We start from the raw sequence: 17,373 nt of genomic DNA, 5'->3' as shown, positions 1-17,373 counted from the left end.
AAATCAGCAGGTTAAGGGCGGCCCACATTATAGTGATATATAGGATAAGAATATAGCAATGTAAAGCATATTTATGTATTTTTGTATAAGTCATCATATTATTGTTTATCTCTAAGCCAGCCCCCTTAAGCGGTGTATTACTCATTTTTGAAATGTATAAAAATGTGATACTAAGCAATATTTCTTCAGAGGCCTGAGTTCAAATTTGAATTCTCTCTCACCTGTACCATGGTGCTGATAAACTCACTTGTTACTTTGAACCCTTGACTCATTGATTTTATTTCTACGCTTTCACAACTAAAATATCCCATACTTGCAAGAAGAAAACACACACATATATAGATATATAGATAGATATATAGATAGATAGATAGATAGATAGATAGATAGATAGATAGATAGATAGATAGATAGATAGATAGATAGAACTAAATGTCATATTTGGACGTGCATTAGGGTTTCTTTGTTTACAGTTATATATTTGAGGTCTCTTTCCCATTTGCACTCCATTTGGCACTATTGCATATATAATACTGTGGGATTGGATTTTTGATCTTGCTAAGACTGTGCATGTCTACTTATAAACAGACAGACACACACTCACAATCCAAAAACCAAATCCATAACAAAAACAACCAGACCTTGCCAGCCCATGCACCAGAAAACCAACCAACCAACCGCCTCCAGCAATATCCCACAACACCACCATGCAATGAGGAGCCCCTTATCGCCATGTTCTCAGGCTGCTTCGTCCAAGAGGAGGGAGCCCACATACACACATACCTACATACATACATACATAGTTAAGTTATGGTGGGTAAAAAAGTGATAAAACCCCTCCACAGCAAAGCATATAGCAAATGGAAATATTCCTGTATGCTCATTTGCATGTCTTAGACAGGTCTGCAACCCTGCCTTTCACCATTATCACCCAGCACACAGCACTTCCACTGCAGCAAGGGATTCTGGGAAATGACATGCAAATGTGCACAGTGTCACCTTTTGCTTCAAAACCATTTTTAACAAACCAAATATTTACATTTCCTATATGCTTTGCTGTGGAGGGTTTTTGTCACTTTTTTTTACCCACCATAACTTAACTAAGTATGGTAATCCTCATTGCTTCATTGCATAGCCAGGAACCAACCCCACACTGATAAGACCAATTGAGATCGAAACGGCTGTCTGTGGGTAGGTTTTCTGGCTATGCATCGTAACCCTGCCTGTGTTTAAAGCTGTGACCATGCAGCAAACTTAAGCCTATAGGGAACCATGTTAAAAATGGTTTTGAAGCAAAAGGTATCTCAAAACGTCCAGGGGGAGCATATGGAGGAATGAGAAAACAAAACAAAATACACAAATATAAGTGCAGACGTATTGCAGTAGGTGGGATAATTAAGCAGTGTCTTGGCTCATATAGCTGTACTACTCACAGGACTAAAGTGTAAATATAAGCAGTTGGCAAATTGGGTTGCCACCCTTGAAGGTATATAGGCACCGGACCCCCTATCGATTCTCCGTCAGCATATACCGCATGTATAAAGAGAGAGAAAACTACATAGTGCGATCAATATGTAAACTTTATATAAAAAAACACGGGTAAAAAATGCGCACTTACAATGTGCTAATAGAATAAAAGCATTTATCACAATGTGAAATGGAGATGTCCCGAGCAGCTCACCGCCTCCCTTAGGTCATCTGGCTGGCTCTGTATCCTGGATCGGAGCCTCCCTCTGTGCGCCCGTCTGATCGTATGACGTCACGGCTGTAGGGTTGGTTCACTACGGGTCGCCTCCAAGACCAAAATTGGTCTGCTGGTTTACTCAACGCGTTTCGCCCAGCTACCAGGAACTGTTCTCGGCTTCGTCAGGAGTATAATAGATTGTATGCTAGTGGCTGTTTATATACCCATATATGATGCTAATTTAGCTTAATCATTTAATTAATCAATTCAATCAACATGATTGCACTTGGAGTTGATGTTAACATGATTAAAAGTTACAAGACTTTTGTTATATTAAACTTGATAACGCGGGGAGATATCGCTATAATAGCAATATGAATATACATTACAACAGATGGTATAAATGTATCACAACTTTACCCTTAATGGGTATTATGAAATGTCATTCAACAGTGTTAATTATACTCGAACTGATTTTCTGTTAGATCAACTAGTTTATAGTAATGAAAATGAGTATCAGGCTGGTATATTTAGTGTATCTAATAGAGATGGGAAGGGAAATAATTAATTCTTCCTATGGAAAACTCACTGTGTTGTTGCATATAATAAATGCTATTAAAGTATCGAAAGGGAGTGTTAGTTGTTAAACATAGTACAATATCTGGTACAGATAGAATGAGGAACTTAGTCCTTTAACACGATGGTTATGTGAGAAAGCTGACCAAAAAGAGACTAATGGGGTACATCAAATGCGATAGGCATATAGATAAGATGGTATCACGCTATACTGACACTATTGGCGTGCTAGATGTTAAATTCATAATATAGTAGCTTACATAAGCACTCTTTCAAAATGGATATAACCTTAAGTAATCACCAAACACTCAGAGGGAGCAATAACCAGAGTGTTTGAGTTCTCAATTGTAAATATGGCGTGGTATGAGATTTTAGTAGAGAATCAAAGCCTACCAGTGAAGGAAACTTAGTGTTATAATGACATTTCATTCACAGTGAGTAAGAGAACATATGCAATAAGATCAACATATATAGCAATAGACATAACAAAATTATTGAGCATAATATTATGTTTACACTTCAGAGACATGTTGCCATTACAGGATATTGATCTGAAACGAAAAGCAGGTGACAAATGGATAATGTACCATCAAGTCAGTTCACTAGAATTAGAAGAAACTGTACGGATATAGAACAATATCATACACAATCCGTCAAAATTAAAGATAGATTTCTGGAAAAACACTACACTGAGGAAAAAATTGAATCAGTCAGGAGGAAGGTAGAGGGAGTACAGAGAGGAGACCTACTGGTGCCTAAACAAAAGGACACAGTCAGGAATAATAAATTTGATTTTGCATTTCTGACAGGCTATTGCAGAGATGCTGGAAAAGTGAGAAGTATAATTTCCAAACATTGGGATATTCTCAAAAATGACCCTATTCTCGGCCCTAATATTCCTGAAAGACCAAATGTAATTTTTACCAAAGCATGCAACCTCAAAAACAAACTAGCCCCAAGTGCACTCAGGGATATCAAATCAAAGGAAAATAGATGGCTTAATAAAAAGGGCTTTTTTGGCTGCACCAACTGTAAGGCATGTCGGTTCAAATCGCTAGATCAAACAAAGTTTAACTCCAGTGTCACGGGTGAAGTTTTTGACATTAACACTTCTATGACTTGCAGGACAGATTATGTAATTTACATGATAGAATGTTCCTGCAAGTTACAGTATATAGGCAAAACAATAAGACCTATAAGAACAAGAATTATTGAACACCTTAGTGGCATTAGGAGGAAACTAACTAACCATAGTATCCCAAACCACTTTACAGAATTTCATGGTGGTGAACCGACATGCCTAAAATTCAAAGCCATTGAACATGTGCTACCCCATTGGAGGGGAGGGGATAGGGGTTTGGAATTATTGAAACGTGGAACCTTTTGGATTCACCGTCTCAAAACACTAGCCCCTAGAGGTTTAAATGCCGAGATAGATCTCACACCTTTTTTGAAATAATCTCCTAATGAAACTGTACATTATTACTGTTCAGCCTTGCCTTTGTTTCCTCGTTCTTTCGCCTGCTTTTCGTTTCAGATCAATATCCTGTAATGGCAACATGTCTCTGAAGTGTAAACATAATATTATGCTCAATAATTTTGTTATGTCTATTGCTATATATGTTGATCTTATTGCATATGTTCTCTTACTCACTGTGAATGAAATGTCATTATAACACTAAGTTTCCTTCACTGGTAGGCTTTGATTCTCTACTAAAATCTCATACCACGCCATATTTACAATTGAGAACTCAAACACTCTGGTTATTGCTCCCTCTGAGTGTTTGGTGATTACTTAAGGTTATATCCATTTTAAAAGAGTGCTTATGTAAGCTACTATATTATGAATTTAACATCTAGCACGCCAATAGTGTCAGTATAGCGTGATACCATCTTATCTATATGCCTATCGCATTTGATGTACCCCATTAGTCTCTTTTTGGTCAGCTTTCTCACATAACCATCGTGTTAAAGGACTAAGTTCCTCATTCTATCTGTACCAGATATTGTACTATGTTTAACAACTAACACTCCCTTTCGATACTTTAATAGCATTTATTATATGCAACAACAGTGAGTTTTCCATAGGAAGAATTAATTATTTCCCTTCCCATCTCTATTAGATACACTAAATATACCAGCCTGATACTCATTTTCATTACTATAAACTAGTTGATCTAACAGAAAATCAGTTCGAGTATAATTAACACTGTTGAATGACATTTCATAATACCCATTAAGGGTAAAGTTGTGATACATTTATACCATCTGTTGTAATGTATATTCATATTGCTATTATAGCGATATCTCCCCGCGTTATCAAGTTTAATATAACAAAAGTCTTGTAACTTTTAATCATGTTAACATCAACTCCCAGTGCAATCATGTTGATTGAATTGATTAATTAAATGATTAAGCTAAATTAGCATCATATATGGGTATATAAACAGCCACTAGCATACAATCTATTATACTCCTGACGAAGCCGAGAACAGTTCCTGGTAGCTGGGCGAAACGCGTTGAGTAAACCAGCAGACCAATTTTGGTCTTGGAGGCGACCCGTAGTGAACCAACCCTGCAGCCGTGACGTCATACGATCAGACGGGCGCACAGAGGGAGGCTCCGATCCAGGATACAGAGCCGTGGAAGCCAGCCAGATGACCTAAGGGAGGCGGTGAGCTGCTCGGGACATCTCCATTTCACATTATGTGATAAATGCTTTTATTCTATTAGCACATTGTAAGTGCGCATTTTTTACCCGTATTTTTTTATATAAAGTTTACATATTGATCGCACTATGTAGTTTTCTCTCTCTTTATACATGCGGTATATGCTGACGGAGAATCGATAGGGGGTCCGGTGCCTAGATACCTTCAAGGGTGGCAACCCAATTTGCCAACTGCTTATATTTACACTTTAGTCATGTGAGTAGTACAGCTATATGAGCCAAGACACTGCTTAATTATCCCACTTACTGCAATACGTCTGCACTTATATTTGTGTATTTTGTTTTGTTTTCTCATTCCTCCATATGCTCCCCCTGGACGTTTTGAGATACTCCTAATCTTTGGAACCCGTGAAACAGGTACCACCAGTGAGGTTTGAGCTGGGGGTTTGGTCACCACATTTATTTTTCATCATTTTTATTATTATTATTTATTTCACTCTATTAAGCTGTTCGCGCCTTTTGTTCACCTGTTTACACAACTTTGAAGCAAAAGGTGACACTGTGTGCACATTTGCATGTCATTTCCCAGAATCCCTTGCTGCAGTGGAATTGCTGTGTGCTGGGTGATAATGGTGAAAGGCGGGGTTGCAGACCTGCCTAAGACATGCAACTGAGCATACAGGAATATTTCCATTTGATATATAGATATATAGATATATTGATATATATATATAACCCTGCTGGCAAGGTTTCTCATCTGCTGTGACAATAACAATCAAAACCATAACTTGTTTTGTTATATACACAAACACAGATGATAATGATACAGTAACATCACTTACACGAAAGTGAAAGTGGGTGGTTGTTTGTTGGCTCTCAGACACTTATCAACTGAGCCAAATCCTGCACGTGCACAGCTAAATCCTGCCACTAGCTGCCAAAACTAACATCAGAATCAGCACACAGCCCTACAAGACTTGCTTTACTACAACCAGGTAATCTGCCCCACAGCAAACCCAGCCAATAAACTGGCAGAGTCACCAGCGCTGGTCAAGACTCGCTTACCACCAATATGACACAGTACTACAGCCTTGCTTTCCCCTCTACAGCGCTGACTATTGGGAAAAAAGAAGGACCTCCGCCACCCCATACACTGCAGGACCTCTTAGCTAGGATATAAATGTAGCCAGCATTACATATTCAATGTCTTCCACAGGGGGTAAAAATCAGGCAGGGTTTCACCATACTTACGTGCTATAGCCAAAATTAACTGACTGGTCGCTCAGAACCTCAAACTGGACAGGACGGTCCCCCATGCAGTATTTTCTGAACGACTGCAGACACGAGTACGTAGTTTTCCTAGAAGGTTTGTTGTCATGAAAAAGATCTCCACCAAGGAGCAAAAAGTCAACCTACGGGAGTAACATGAAAGAGCATTATTGCAACAGTTAATTCAAGGAAATCAAATAAATAGAATTTGTGAACATGGTTTCTACTATGTCAATGCATTATTTTCCTTTACTCGAGTCTGAAGGAGATTCTAATGTATGAGAACGGCGGGAAAAAAACCCACACACACGTGGGTCGACAAATGCACTCGCCCGGTCGCCATGGGCGACTACATTTTGGCTGCTGTCTACTGCTTGCCTGCAGATGCGCCCCCCGGCCTTCTACAAATTCATCTTTTCCCCTTGCAGCTCCAGTTAAAATGGCCACGTGGCGTCAAATTATGCTGTGTTGCCAGGACAACGAGACGCTATGTGACATCACACGGAACCGCGTTACGCGACGCCGCATGACATCACCCTGTCCCGTTGCCATGGCAATGCGGCGTCATTTGACGCCGCGCGGTCATTTTAACTGGAGCTGCAGGGGGAACATATGAATTTGCAAGAGAGAAGACAGAGAAGGCAGAGAAGGCAGCACCATGCCGTCGGACCCCGAAGCAGGTGTCGTGAGGGGGGGGGGGGGAGTGAGGGAGTGTTTTGGGGGGCGGGTGGGTTTTTGCCCAGTTTGTCGGGCCCTGTATATACACATACATATACTGCGGTGGATTAAATATTACAAACATAGGAGCCAAAACATACAGAACCCCTATAAGCTCATATTGAACCCCCAAAATAACCACAACATATATATATATATTTGTGTGGGTGTTTGAGCTTGCTGGGTTTGTGTGTGCATATATATATACACACACACACAAACCCAGCAAGCTCAAACGCCCACACCCACCTAATCTTGACTATATGTAATGTCACCTAGAGTGCCACTGGGCTGTGGCAAGTGAATATAACAAACGACAGGGGGTGCCCAGTGCTACATCCAAATGACAAAACATACATGGTAATAATTACAAGAAATAATGCTTCAGTACTAATTTTTACCATATTTTATTATTAGCATTATTATTGGTACTGAAGCATTATTTCTTGTAATTATTACCATGTATGTTTTGTCATTTGGATGTAGCACTGGGAACCCCGTTTGTTATATTCACTTGCCTCATCCCAGTGGCACTCTAGGTGACATTACATATAGTCAAGATTAGGTGGGTGTGGGCGTTTGAGCTTGCTGGGATTGTGTGTGCTAATTAATTTCTGACTGGAATCAGTTGTATGGAGGTTGTGGCACCTCCCCCAGAGCTCACGTCACCTCCCCCTTTTTAATGGTGGATCTTCTCATTTTGCTGCAGGTAAGGAATCTATTATGTTCTTCCCCCTCATACAGAGGTATAGGGAACCGAATGGAGTATAATGTAGGACTTGCACTTATTATGGTTTACCTTGACGATTTGGTGTGCAAGCTTATGATGCTTTGGCCAAAATATCTAACTAAAAAAACATATTATTATTATTAGTATTAGCAGTGGTTGACAAATCACCAAAAAATCTACTCGCCACACAAAAAAATCTACTCGCCACCTAGTACCAAACGTGTGCTGCTTGGGCCAAAATTTACTCGCTCGGGGGTTAAATCCACTCGCCCGGGGCGAGCAAATGTATAGGTTTGTCGAACACTGAGTATTAGCATTATTATTAGTACTGAAGCATTATTTCTTGTAATTATTACCATGTATGTTTTGTCATTTGGATGTAGCACTGGGCACCCCCTGTTGTTTGTAATATATATATATATATATATATATATATATATATATATATATATATATATATATATATATATATATATATATGTAGAGGTATCAGTACCGTGTTAGCCGAGCTTCAATAATTAAAAAAATAAAAAATATAAAAAATAGATGATACCGTTCTGTGGCTAACGAAATGCTTTTATTTGTGCGAGCTTTCGAGATACACTGATCTCTTCTTCCGGCGATGTTACAATGAATGAAGCAAAAGGTAAACTTAAAAACAGTGTCTCTTGGAATGTTATCTGTGTTGTTCCTTCCCCCGGTGTGAATGTGTTTTATGGCTAGAGGTGTTAAATGGTTACTGAAAGCAAGTGAAGAAAGGGTGTGTATGTGTATCAGTGTGAATAAAAATGAATGGAGAGCCCACAGTATATACAGTGCTTTACACAAGGTGTGTGTGGAGTGGGACTGGATATAAATGGTGTGGGTGGGTGTGGAAATGTGAGAGTTAGTCGCACAACTAAAAGTGTGTGTGGATACTTAGTGGTCCCTATTGGTGTATAGGGATGGAAAAACACGGAGTATTAGTATGTGTGAGAGACAGCTGTGTGTGCATACATATAGCACAGTATGTACAGACATGGCCTTTAGCGCTTATGGGACGAGAGTTCACTACTGTCAGTAATGACTCATAAAATTTCAATCTCTGTTTAGGCCACTGCTAAGTGTCCCGAACAGTTGCATAAATTTGTATTCATGCAACCGTCTCTCTTTCAGGGTTTTAAGATTACCTTTGAGTATGGCAACCCTCAGATCGTTCATCTTATGGCCAGAGTCAGAGAAATGTTCGCCAACAGGACTGTCTCTTGTACCGCGTGTGATGCTGTGGCGATGCAGGTTCATTCTCTTGTTTAGCCCCTGCCCTGTCTCACCTATGTAGTAGCAGCCCCCTGGGCATTTCATGCACATGATGAGGTACACGACATTGCTGGAAGAACAGGTGAACCTTCCTCTGATTTTGTATTCCCGATTCCTGTGTGGTATTTGTATTGTGTCCGCTGTGTAGAGCATTGCGCAGGTTTTGCATCTTGGGTCCTGGCATGGTTTTGTCCCGCATTCAGTTGTACAACTGTATTCAGCAGTACAACTGAATGCGGGACAAAACCATGCCAGGACCCAAGATGCGAAACCTGCGCAATGCTACACAGCGGACACAATACAAATACCACACAGGAATCGGGAATACAAAATCAGAGGAAGGTTCACCTGTTCTTCCAGCAATGTCGTGTACCTCATCATGTGCATGAAATGCCCAGGGGGCTGCTACTACATAGGTGAGACAGGGCAGGGGCTAAACAAGAGAATGAACCTGCATCGCCACAGCATCACACGCGGTACAAGAGACAGTCCTGTTGGCGAACATTTCTCTGACTCTGGCCATAAGATGAACGATCTGAGGGTTGCCATACTCAAAGGTAATCTTAAAACCCCGAAAGAGAGACGGTTGCATGAATACAAATTTATGCAACTGTTCGGGACACTTAGCAGTGGCCTAAACAGAGATCGAAATTTTATGAGTCATTACTGACAGTAGTGAACTCTCGTCCCATAAGCGCTAAAGGCCATGTCTGTACATACTGTGCTATATGTATGCACACACAGCTGTCTCTCACACATACTAATACTCCGTGTTTTTCCATCCCTATACACCAATAGGGACCACTAAGTATCCACACACACTTTTAGTTGTGCGACTAACTCTCACATTTCCACACCCACCCACACCATTTATATCCAGTCCCACTCCACACACACCTTGTGTAAAGCACTGTATATACTGTGGGCTCTCCATTCATTTTTATTCACACTGATACACATACACACTCTTTCTTCACTTGCTTTCAGTAACCATTTAACACCTCTAGCCATAAAACACATCCACACCGGGGGAAGGAACAGCACAGATAACATTCCAAGAGACACTGTTTTTAAGTTTACCTTTTGCTTCATTCAGTGTAACATCGCCGGAAGAAGAGATCAGTGTATCTCGAAAGCCACAGAACGGTATCATCTATTTTTAATTTTTTTGATTATATATATATATATATATATATATATATATATATATATATATATATATATATGTGTGTGTGTGTGTGTCAAAGAGGAGTGCTACAGAGCATGGCAATATATATTTAAAACCTCTGCCTGTGTCATGTTCTGTCTCTGGTTTTAAACATAGGAGCCAGACAGAATTTGTATGAGCCCGAGTTTTGTTAGGCATGCGGGAGGAAAGTTAGGCTACCCCCCTGCCTCTCCCCACCTGTCTGCGACTTTATGTCATTGTCTGTGACACACACACATACAGATATACACAGACACTCCTCCCCCATTCCAGTGTGCATTGAGTGTAGCTCTCAATCAATTCAGGTACAGGCGCCTGGGGGGGGGGGGGGATTTTTACGTGTACACATGCCATGTACCCTCTCTTTGCACCTCAGTTGAGTGCACATACATACATTTTTTCAATATAGCAATAGCAGCAGTAATTCAGATAATAGAGTGCCTGGTATTATGATACAATAAGCAAACATGCCCAGAAAAAAAACCCACTAATTATTCAAGCAAAGAAAAAGAAATGATCAATGTTCCAATTATCTATACTGTATATCTTCCTCTCAAAACGTGAGACCAGGTGGTAAGAGTGGCCTCCGTGTTGATTTTCTTTTATTAGTTGAAGGGACTATGAACTCACATTGATTTGAGTGTTTTGCTTAAGATACAACAAAAGTTGTATTTGAAGATCTGCGACAAACCAGATGGCGAATCCTTTAATGTAGGGAATTGTTTAAAGTTCAAAGCTCTAGTACTGCAACTGTAGTGATCCTGGAGAAGTTTACATTCATTGTATGTTGCAATAGCTCCTTTTATAAAAAGGATAAACACGAGTGCTCTTCTTAAATTAAATTAGAATGTACAGGGCTTTTGAAACCTCAGTTTCCTTCAAGTGTACTGTAATATACATGAAGAGAACTGTTCTTATTTCACAAGTTCCATCTATCATTTCAAATACTTTATAAATAAAATTGAAGATTTCAACTAAATTATTATTTAAAGACACAGAAATATCCAATAAATGGAGAAAAAGCTTGTGTTACTCATGCTTTATCTATATTCATAGAATAACATTATAAAGAGAAAAGAAAAAAAAAACATTATCCTGCCTTGAGGAAAGAAATGAATTCAAGAAGCAGAAAAAAAAATGATTGAAATGATAGTATTTTTTTTAATGGTGTATTGTTTTGCAAGAATTCAATTCCAGAGGGCAGGATGATGTGGTTTGCTTTATGGAATATTACTTGAAATCAATATTAAATATTTAGAAAATGGGCCATTTTTTTGAAGAGTGAAGAAGCGCATCTCGGAGTATCTTTAAATGTTATGTATTTATTCACATACTATAGGAAATATTTGAGAAAATAAAACAAGCACAAGAAAAATGTCACTGGACTGCAATACAATAAAGAAATGAATAACAATAAAAAAGCATACACATGCGGAACACGATTGTTCTGGCCCCGGCTCACTGAGGCTAATGAGTATGATCAGGCAATTAAATGTATCCCCTTTAAAGCTACAGTTCAAGCAATATCCTACATGGTGTTTCATTTTATTTTTTTAATAAATCAGTTCTGTACTATGAGAAAATACTTGTAGCATTTAAAAAAAACAAAAATGTTAAAAAAAATGTTTCACGTAACAAGCATTTTTGTTTTTATAGCAACCATTTACAAAGTCACATCCCCTTCCTCTTCTGAGACAGGCTCTGGCACACCCATTTTGCCCTCTTTATAGCAGTGCATCAATTGTATCTAGTGCCTGCCTGGGCACATAATCTTCCACATAGAACTTTGCATCTTGGGTAATCTTCTGCAGCCCTAACAGTGATATAAAAGGCCCGTCCTCCCCCCTCCCCCCTCCCCCAAGCCGAATCTCCAGCGATCGATTACAGGAGAACAGATCGATCGGCAATTTAGCTAATCACTTGTCAGTGTGCAGATTGTTGATGCACATATTGCATGGAAAAAATAATAATTTTTAAAACAGCAGCTTGAACTGCAGCTTTAAATGCACAGAGTCCTTCTATTTTCAGTAACTTTATTGGAGGGGGTATACAGAAAGCATAACATAACTTGGAGGTAACATTAAGAAACCAAATTAGGACAGTGCCAGAGTTGCTAGGCAACAGTCTGAGACAGGGACGAAAGGGAGTTACATTTGTAACAAATACACAACTAAGGAGTGACAGCCGCCACAGAGAAGGGAGAATCAGACGGGGGCCAGAACAACGATCTTTTAATCCTACCAACTCTAACTCAATAATTAGCCAACAGGATAGTCGGTTCCATGTGAAAATTCTGATTTAGGAATGTTAGATCCAGAACTGGCCTTCTATCCTCCTGATGATTTCAAGTGACGTCACTGTGCTCCCCTCCGACAGCACACAGCGGCCATCTTGGTACAAGGAGAGCTCTGCAGACTCGCACAATGCAATACCTGCGCCTGACGCGACGCTGGAACCCCTCTCCTCCGCCCATTGGTCGGTTGCAGCACTCGCAGTCTCCTCACGGTGCTGCGGGCGGGGTTCTGGGAAAGCTGGCTGAAATATTTTACCAGCCCCCATAAGAGGTAAGTAACATCTACCGCCCTGTAAAGGAGAGCCTGCCTCACCTTGTGAGCTAATCACATCAGGACATGAAAAGAAAGTAGAAACACAAAATAGTGCAATATTGTCTACTCCAACAAGTAATTTCAATGCGGAGAGTTCTATAAAATTTGCACTCACGTGTTTAACGTGAAATGAAAGCGTTGTGGTTATTAGAAGTTACCAACTTATGTCTCCAGACGGGTACTCCAGATTCATATAGAGGGAGGGGAAATCCATATACAAAAGAAGGGGGAAGCAAAAATAGTATAATATTGTTTTTAATTTTAAAAAACACAAAGTATTCCACTTACATAAGTGCCTTTGTTTGAGAGCATTCAGACCACCCTGGGTCATAGGGTCAGACAAGGATATTCACAGCAACAGCATCCACTCCATGGCCGTCACGGCAGGTACTGGGCTGATTAAAGTTGTCCTCCACTCTGGATGTCATCAACAAGGGCTTCTTAGTAATCACTGATTCACCCAAGGATGACATCCAGAGTGGAGGACAACTTTATGGATATGGATTTCCCCTCCCTCTATATGAATGTGGAGTACCCGTCTGGAGACATAAGTTGGTAACTTCTAATAACCACAACGCTTTCATTTCACGTTAAACACGTGAGTGCAAATTTTATAGAACTCTCCGCATTGAAATTACTTGTTGGAGTAGACAATATTGCACTATTTTGTGTTTCTACTTTCTTTTCATGTCCTGATGTGATTAGCTCACCTGTTTCTCCTTCGTTTGCTGATTGAATTTGGTTTGAAATTCTACGTCGGGAGCTGCACTCATTAAGGATAGTATATCACCTGTGCTACTTTGATTTATTAGTAATATTATTTGCGCTTGTTTTTCTTTTTCACCTTGTGAGCTGGCTCCTTTGTTCCTGCTTTTGTGCTCTAGGAAAAAAGGTGCTCTTAAACCCCTTCTCCCAGGGTAACTCACCCTTAGGCCCGGGCCATAGAGGTGTGGGGAGAGCGGAGGCGCGCTAACGCTGAGGCTCGCCTGCTTCAGTCAGCGCGATTGCACAGACTTGCAGGCGAGCCAGCGTGCGCGAAGGGAGCCGGGGGGGGGGGGGGGGGGGAGGTGGTTGGAGGCGGGGCAGTGACGTCGCTGGGCCAATCGCCCGCGACGCACTGACGTTAATGTCACGGCGCCGTGACGTTGACGCTGCTGAAGGCCGATTGGATGTTTTCAGCCGACAGCGCACTGAAAAACAGCTTGGCGCTTGGCTGAAAACTCCAAAGCCTTAGCACACCTGCGGACGCTCGCGTGAGCCCCCTCTCAAGGCATCCTCATTGAGGATGCAGGGGCTCAGCGCTAAGCGTCCGCACGCCTCAGCACGGCTGGTCCATCTATGGACGCAGCCTTAAGCTACGGCCCCAGTCCTCACTGCTGCACACGCGCCTGGCAGCACATGCACAGACTACAGTCGTGATCGGAGGTCTGTAGGGGAGCGATGGGATGCGCGGGGTGGGGCCATGATGGGGGGGGGGGCATGGCCATGCCAGGGCATATCTGCCCTTCCATTGGATGCCCACCGAGCACGTGACCGCGTCGCGGTCTAAATTCTTTCAAAACGAAATCTGTCTCACATTTTAATCTGGTCTGTAACTGTTACATACGCCTATAATATATATTATCTCTAACTGTGCATGCAATGTCTCGTATATAATGTATACCCTGTTGACAAATACATGGTTACATTAAGTGATCGTAACTTTGTGCCCAGGACATACTTGTAAACGAACGGTAACTCTCAATGTATTACTTCATGGTCAAACAGTTTTATAAATAAATCCGTTACATTTATTTTCATTTTGTGGGGATGTTTCTCTCTTAGGGATTGATAACATGTATGTTACTTTATTTTTTTCATCTCCCCACACACCCACTTAATTTTATGAAGAAATCCTCGCAGGAGGGATAAGTGAAGCACAGCAATGGGAAAAAGCAGGGAAACGGCACACCAAAGATAAAATAAATCTAATTTATTTATTTATATTTTTATTTATAAAAATGTTTTACCAGGAAGTAATACATTGAGAGATACCTCTCGTTTTCAAGTATGTCCTGGGCACAGAGTTATAAAAAATACATGGTTACAATAAAAGAACAGGGTTATACAGTCACTTCACAGACATTTCATGGACAGATAAAGTAGGAAAATTGGGTACAATGGATAAAGGGCTTGTGAGTTTCAGATAGAAATAGAGCAGCTTTAACATCAATTAACATCAGCGAACGGCAGCAAACGGCTCCTGCCCTTCGGCTGCGCCAAAGGCTGTGCGCCTTTGGGGCAACGCAGATGTACGCTGGAGTGGGTGAGGTTGAATCTGATGCATCTGTGAACAACAAGATCTTTGTGTCCCCTTGGCTCATTAACATTCCAGTGGGTGGGGTTGCCGATTCAACAAAGAACAAGCACATGTTAACCCTTAGCACGCTGGTCCTGTGCAGAGGGGAGCAGTTCTTGGGGGGGGGGGGGGGTGCCCCATCAGGCTGTGCGCCTTTGGGGCAACGCAGATGTACGCTGTCGTGGGTGAGGTTGAATCTGATACAGGTAGTCGTCGGTTATCCGACACAATGCGTTACTCAAAATGGCGTTGGATAGCGAAACGTTGTAAAGCGAAACACGTTTTCCCATAGGAACACTGTTTAAATGAAAGGTTCCGTTCCTGAAGGCATTTTTAATGCTAAAATACACAAAATATTTTACGCAGACAATAAGATATGAAGCACACACATACTGTAATTATATAGTGCATATACTGCATTATATATATAATATAACATAATATATAATATAAAAATATAATATATTGTATAGTATAATATATATATTATATACATAAACAACTTTGCAAAGCGTCGTAAGAGCGTTGGATAAGCCGTTTTGGCGTTGTAAAAATGAACATAGGTATGTATTGCATAGCGTTGGATAAGCCATTCGTTGTAAAACGAGGACTGCCTGTACCCACATTTTGGACTGAGGTACCCCCCAGCCCATCCAATCAGGGTGTCTCTTAGCCCTATCATACGCTCTAGAGTGCTCTCGCATAAGGGGATCTTTTTCTCCTTTGTTGCTGAAGCAGGGATATCCTGAAAACACAATCTGTTGGTGGCCCTTGAGGACTGGAGTTGGCCATCCCTGGTATAAGTGTAGTACTGTTACATTTGCTCCAACATATTGAATAATTATATTTCTATTATTTTCTATATTTATGCCCCGCGTCCCTGGTTGCAAGAACATTCACTGGTTCTTTCCGTCATAACGCTAGATGCATGATAAGTCAACTACTGCGTAGCCAGACTTCTGCAGCTGGATATTATTTTGGGTGGAAGGACGGGTGAGCGCTCGTACATAAGGGGTATATGAAGCAGCATGTTCTACCTTCTGCCAGGTGAAACCATTTGAAATAAAATCGAAGGAAGTTTTTGGTACTTGAACGCTACCCGAGTGGCTCCTTCTGCCTTCTACACACTGCAGGATCCGGGTTTGGGACGCTGGAATCAACTGGGACAGAGCACCAGGACTATCGTGTGTGTAAGGCCTGTTCTATACTGCATGCGGCCGTGCTTATGTGAACGCGCGTGCACGTGCCGCATGCTTTTCCCTGTTATAGAGCCGGGAGCTGCAGGTAATATGTGTGTGTGTGTGTGTGTGTGTGTGTGTGTGTGTATATATATGTGTCAGTATATGTGTGTGCATGGGTTGTGTGAGTGAAGAAAGTCACAAATAAAAAATTTTAAAGAAAAAAAAAGTTTAATAAATATTTTTTTATTTTATTTGTGCAAGCATTGACACACACACACACACACACACACACACACACACACACACACACACACACACACACACACACACACACACACACACACACACTTGAGCGCCGGTAGCGGCGCAAAATCATTTTTTCCCTATCTTCGCCGCTGTCGGCTCCCCGCTCCCTGCCATACGCGCGCTGCCCGTGTATAAGAGGACTGGCTGACCTCAGCCATCCATAACTGCCGTGCGCGCGCACGGCGTAGCACGCCCCAGCAGTATAGATAACTAAGTTTGAGTGTCACTTTCACTTCCAGATGTAACTTGGTGCAGCATTTACATCCTGGTGTTGGGGAGCAGAATACTTGCCTATTAAATCCATACAAAAACCTCTCACTCCTAATGAGAACTAGTTCTGTATGATGGAGCCCATTAGTCCACAGATAATCATGCTCATCAATCCAAATACCTAATTTTCTCATGTTAATACAATCTTACATGAATCTTCAATCATGTTGTTCTGTGTGGTAGAAGGGTATTCTAGTATACAAAGGGTATGAATGGGATAGAATAGGTTAGAAGACATTGTTAATATTGTTAATTTCGCCCTTGACACTCAGCCTTTTGTCCGTAATTACAATACAAAACAGGAACACAATGAACCATAACAATAGCAGCAGAAGAGACAATTTAATGGAGGTGGTTTCTTTCATCTGATGGGACATTAAACTGAATCGCACGGAGTACTTACTTCATTCTCTTGAGCTAGTTTCAGAATTTCATTAAAAGTCACAAAGCTGTCAATTCCACGAACGGCATCTTTTTCCATGTACCCAAGGTGAATGTCAGTGGCAACTAAGATCTTAAAGGTGT

The 17,373-nt window shown here is 41.0% G+C and overlaps 1 protein-coding gene across 2 annotated transcripts in view; it reads right to left on the bottom strand.

Moving 5' to 3' along the window:
- The window catches only part of MRE11 (MRE11 double strand break repair nuclease), a 185,239-nt gene extending 167,872 nt beyond the window's left edge, over positions 1 to 17,367 (bottom strand). For both annotated transcript variants that reach the window (XM_075592499.1, XM_075592500.1), the window contains exons 1-2: positions 17,252 to 17,367; positions 6,180 to 6,340 (exon numbers count right to left, since the gene is read on the bottom strand). In XM_075592499.1, coding sequence (XP_075448614.1) covers positions 6,180 to 6,340; positions 17,252 to 17,329 — 239 coding nt within the window. In that variant the 5' untranslated portion in view covers positions 17,330 to 17,367. The remainder of the gene's footprint in view (positions 1 to 6,179; positions 6,341 to 17,251) is intronic.
- Positions 17,368 to 17,373: the final 6 nt, after the last annotated feature.

The sequence above is a fragment of the Ascaphus truei genome, chromosome 3 (assembly GCF_040206685.1).
Source record: "Ascaphus truei isolate aAscTru1 chromosome 3, aAscTru1.hap1, whole genome shotgun sequence".
Taxonomy (NCBI): Eukaryota; Metazoa; Chordata; class Amphibia; order Anura; family Ascaphidae; genus Ascaphus; species Ascaphus truei.
This window is presented reverse-complemented; position numbering and strand designations above follow the sequence as displayed.